Source organism: Dryas octopetala, chromosome 4 (genome assembly GCF_963921425.1).
Source record: "Dryas octopetala chromosome 4, drDryOcto1.1, whole genome shotgun sequence".
NCBI lineage: Eukaryota > Viridiplantae > Streptophyta > Magnoliopsida > Rosales > Rosaceae > Dryas > Dryas octopetala.
In genome coordinates, this window is record NC_141369.1 from 11,944,548 (window position 1) to 11,949,958 (window position 5,411).

Sequence of the window (5,411 nt, forward strand, 5' to 3'; positions counted from 1 at the left end):
AGATATGGAAAAGAAAATGGTAGAAAGTGAGGATAAATTTTAAGAGAGAGTTTGGATGAGAGAATTGTCTAAGGATCCATGTATTTAACTACATGAACATATAGACTTCTCGATATATCTAACTAATGTCTAAGAAACGGAATTGGAATTGATGTTGTTACACCAATAGTATCTAACTAATTACAATCAACGATAATGTTAACGTCAAGCTTTACTGTCACGCTCATTAATGGAGGCTAAATCTAGTACAACATGTGTATCATTCATTAACTGAACTAAGTTGTTTTGTCCTGGATCATCAAACCCATAGAATTAGTAAGATTTAGGCATGACCTACACTCGATTTTAACCCTGCCCACACAAATCTAACGAAGTTTCATGTGCAAAAAGATTTAAGGTACTGATATTCAAACAACATGAAACAATCTCTGGTGACACCATTTTGTTCCGACAGCAACAAGAAATTAGATTCTTTGTTTCTTTGCAAAACAAACATTTGACGAGAATTCGTTGATGCTGGACATCAGGCCATTGGCAAATTAATTTCACATTCGTTGTAACTCTAATAGCAATGTTGTAGAATATATTGTAGCTGCAAGAGAAACAAATGAAACAGAGACCTGACCCAACACCAGGGTTAATGAGTAAATTTCTAAAAATATATACATTGAAGATCTTCAAGGGTTGGACCAAGTGGGTAAGCCAAGTCTTGGAAATAGATAAAATCAAATAAAGAATTAAAATTTGATGACTAATACATTAGTCACAATAGAAATACAGGGAAAGGAGGCTATGGGGGGATGGCACCCAGCCCATTGCCAAAACCAAAAGACTAAAAAAAACAAACAACAGCAGGATAAAGAACTACCAAATTAAAACCAGAAGGCGCATGTATTCGGTTTCTTTCTTCTCCAAGAACTTGAGAAGGTTGTTTTGGTCTTCCTCAGAGACATCAGCATCAGCCAACTTCTTTTCTAGCATATTTCGTCTGCCACATAGAAGTGCCATTACTAATTCGAAATCACAAACCCAAGGTAATTCAAAATTTTAGAAATTCAATTTGATGCCATAAAGCTCACCAGGATACAAATATAATATTACAGATGATCGAGCTTTCCACAACCACAAAAGTTGAAGGCCTTTCCTCTAACAAAAGTTGTGGTTGTTGGAAGAAGAAGTTGAAGTCTGAATTCAAAGCAGCCAAAACGAATAAGAGAGTGAGTAACTATAAATTAGAGATAGAAATGAAGTAAATAACTTTGACTCAGAATAGCTTTTCAATTATTTACTTTTTGGTAAAATGAAATCATGGCAGGCCAGTAGGGATTGTATTAATTAATATCTGAATATTTGGCATAGAATTAGGTAAATAAATAAGAGTTTACTTACAAGAAGATGTAGCAGAGCTGGATGATGGAGATTGCCAGAGCTCCTCACTCACCGAAGGATGCAAAGCTCAGATGAATGAGGATTCATCTGTCTTGCTGGATCCGAACTCCGTCTTTCTGTACCACAGTATCCCAATTCACTTCAATGTTTGTGGTGTGAGAAATCTTGTCCCACTCCTTACCACTTCCTTCTTTGCAAGCATTGCCAAGAGATGGACAGTCGCAGATCTCCAAATTCTGTAGTGGTGTCTTCCGCAGGAAGTTGGGCAGTGTTTCTAGCTTTCGACAGAATTGAAATGTTAGGGTAGAGAGGGAGGGCATTATTGTAATCTGATCATGAGAATCCTCCTCTTCCCTCCACCCTTCCACTCCTTCCCACTCTTCCCAATCATACATGTGGTAGAATGCGAGGCGTTTCAATTTGGGGAACAAAGTCTGTGACTGTGACGATGATGATGATGATGTTTGCTTGTCGTCTATTAATCCCAAAAACTCAACTCCTATCTTTCCAATCTTTCTACACTCCCAAATTTCCAAAGATTCCAGGGATGACAATTTCCCCAAAGGAGGCAAAAACGTGCAATCTCGAATATCAAGCTTTCGCAAGTTTTGTAAAGACATCAGCCAATTGGGAGACGAGGGGGTGTTATAACATCTCGAGATGTCTAAAGATTCCAAACCTGGATGTGGTTGTAAGGCATTCAGTATTTCTCCATCGTTTTTATGCTCTATGTCAGGTCCACACAAACATCCGAAATCCAGTCGCAAATGAAAGAGGTCTTTCTTATTCACCAATTGTGCTTTCTCAGCCTGACTCGCATCTTCCGTACGCCCTATGTGTCTAATCGCAAGACTCCCTTGAAGGTGGTCCAAGTTTTTCAAATCTTCTAACTTCAATCCTCCTTCATTATCCGCACCCACATGAAAGTCATCTACCGTTTGCAAATTTCTTAATCTCCCAATGCCTTTTATGTTTGCACCCCGAGTGCCCTTAACATGAAGATGCTTTAATTTAATTAGCCTTCCCATATCGGGTACTTTTTTGAGACCCCTGCACCAATCAATGCGCAAGGTTTGCAAGTTGTATAATTCACATATAGCATCGGGTAATGCCTCCAAATCTTTATTGTGAGATAAATCAAGATACCTCAAATGTATCAATTCACCAATTTCTTTAGGAATTTCTTTGATACAGTTATGCCTCAAATTTAGCGTTCTCACGAATTTCAATTGCAAAATTAAATCTGGCCCAATGATAGTAACTTTTGAATCAAAAGTTGTGAATGTTCGCAGAAATTTAAAATTGCAAAAAGAAATTGGAATTGAATCCTCATAGGCAAACATCATAGTCAAATGAAGAATGTTATCATCTGGCAGCTCTATTCTCTCATTAGAATCCTTAATCTCCATAATAAAGCATTCCTTCTTGGTTAGATATTGCACAAAATCATGTACAATATCATGCATTTTGCATCTTATTATATCTTCATCATCATCTCTCTCAAAATCTTGGAAGAAAGACCGCATTACTAAGTCATCAAAATATGCTTGACCTATTTTCTTTTGCTCTCTTTTTCCCTTAACATCAAGATAATCTTGTGACATCCACAACTCAATCAAATCATCTTTATAAATCTCAAAATCTTTTGGAAAAATAGCACAATATAAAAGACAACGTCTAATTGTTGGGGTCAAATCATAATAACTTAGTAATAGCGGTTGGAAAACCTCTTGCTCGAACTCTTCTAATTCCCATATCTTATTATTTAAAACATCTTGCCATTCTTTCAATTTTTTCTTACCGCACATGAGACTACCTAAAGTCTTTGCAGCAAGAGGCAAACCCTTACACTTTTTTACAATATCATTGCCAACATCTTCAAACATTTTAAGGTTCTCTCTTTTCCAATCTCTGAACGCAAAGTAATAGAACAATGACCGACAATGTTCTTCACTTAACCCCTGCAAATGGATTATGTGAGTGGTTGCACCCATGATATTAGCAACCTTCTCTTTTCGTGTGGTCACCAAAATTGTGCTGCCTATACCTCCATTGCGCAGAAGTTTGCTTAGTTCTTCCCACTGTGTAGGCTTTGGATTCCACACATCATCTAGGACAAGAAGGAATTTCCTTCCCCTAATCCTTTCTTTTATACGTTGCACTAAAGTTTCCAATTCATTTAAATTTGACGCATCCTTGTCAGAAAGACCTTCAAGGATAGCTTTAGCAATTTTGATCTCATCAAAAGGGTCTGAGACACAAACCCATATTCTCAAATCAAAATGAGCCTTCACCCTTTCATGGTTATAGGCTAGTTGGGAGAGACTTGTCTTTCCAGTTCCTCCCAGCCCTATGATAGGAATGATAAGGGGGTCATTCCTTTCTTGACTACTCTCATCTACCAACTTGCTTACTAAATCTATCTTTTCATTTTCTCGACCAAACGATATATCACCAAGAGAAGAAGTCTTTTGTCGTCCAAGTTGTTCACCTCCGCGTCTTTCTGTGTTTTGAAAGTTATACTTTTGTTTGTCATCAGCAATCTTATTTAATCTTTCATTTAGATCTACAATCTTCTTAGCAATGTCATGGCGATGAAGGACTTTCTTGACTTTTCCAGAAAAAAAAGGGGAGGGAATGTGGAAACGTACCTTCTTCTTAGTAAGAGGAGCTTTTTGAGTTTCCTCCTCATCTTGTTTCAGAATTTGGTGTTTTAGAATTTCAGTGCTCCACTCATCCAACACGTTGTCTATCTCGTTGGAAACTTCTTTCAGCTCATCCAGCCAACGTCTCACGCTGGAATCCTTCACTTGTCTCTGCTCTGCATCCTCGAGCACAGCTTGAATAGCTTTGAGGTTGCGGGTGAGATCTTCAACTTCTTTGTCAACACCTGTGACTAGTTTCAGCTCTCGGTTGATCTTGTCAATGGTGATCGAAGCCAAACGTTCCAGGAGTACATTAACGAGTGCTTCAGCCATATTGTTGAGGAGCAAGTTTGAAACTGAGTGAGAATGAAAAAGAGAGAGATAGAGAAAAAACAAGTAGCAAATGCAGAATGGCGGGCGTGCTACCGTCTTTCTCTTACCCACTTCATATAGAGTGACTGAGTGAGTTGTTGAATACTTGAATGTCTTGGCCCAATTTTTCTAATAATTTTTGGTTGAATTAAATTAAATTATAATGAAAATTGACAAGTACACGCGGTAGAAATAATTGTGCAATATCTGCTGGTCCCCCACAATTGGCTGTATACTGAGGAGTTTTAAGATAAGTCACGCACCGCCATTCATTTCCAAGCACAAGGGTCTACGTAGTAGGGACAAGAAAAACAGAAACGCTTTCACACTATTTTTTCTTTTTTGGTCTGTTTCACACTTTCACACTATAGTACTGTTAGTCCACCAGTTAAAGCAGTCAGTTTGGACTACTTTTTATCAGCAAATGACAAGAATGATAATGGGTAACACATGATATATTGTGATAAATTGCATGCCGTGTTCAATTGAAACTCCATCAATTTCAAGAGCTGACAGTCCAGTCCTCATCAACTACATTACAGGAATTTAAAATCTTGTCATGTTATCAACCAAATGGGAATGGAATGGTGAATTTAGGTACTTCCATTGATTAATTGGATTTATATGTCTTTTGAGTGGAGGAGGCAAGGCTAGCCAGTTTGACACAAAGCCAAAAGAAAAGTACACGCCAGACTAGTGTTTGAAATTTACCCAAGTTAAAAAACCTAAAGAGCTTGTAGCTCTGGTAGCTCTGGTAGTTAAGAGTATTTACTCTTACACTCCGAGGTTTTAAAGGGCTTGTAGCTTTAGTAGTTAATGACATTTATCCCTACACTCTATGGTCGAATCTTGTAAAGTAATTTATGTTTTTTTTTGATAAGAGGGAGGGCCAAAGATCCAGAAAATCAAAGCTAACTAGTTAAAAACAAAACGACCGCAAAAGAGTAATTTATGTTGGATGATCAGATGTTATATTAAAGAACTGTTAATGGTACAATATTTAAA

General features: G+C 37.5%; 1 protein-coding gene across 1 annotated transcript; it reads right to left on the reverse strand.

Moving 5' to 3' along the window:
* Positions 1-641: 641 nt before the first annotated feature.
* Positions 642-4,508, reverse strand: LOC147286866 (putative disease resistance protein RGA1). Its single transcript, XM_086242492.1, has 3 exons — positions 1,390-4,508; positions 1,080-1,185; positions 642-988 (listed from the first exon to the last, which is right to left on the reverse strand). Exon 1 carries the CDS (start codon positions 4,365-4,367, stop codon positions 1,473-1,475), a length of 2,895 nt encoding a protein of 964 aa, XP_086098618.1. The 5' UTR covers positions 4,368-4,508; the 3' UTR covers positions 642-988; positions 1,080-1,185; positions 1,390-1,472.
* Between the last annotated feature and the right edge of the window lie 903 nt (positions 4,509-5,411).

Bases quoted from the DNA above. Each gene is read 5' to 3' on its own strand.
- LOC147286866 (XM_086242492.1), bottom strand. From the start codon at position 4,367: ATGGCTGAAGCACTCGTTAATGTACTCCTGGAACGTTTGGCTTCGATC.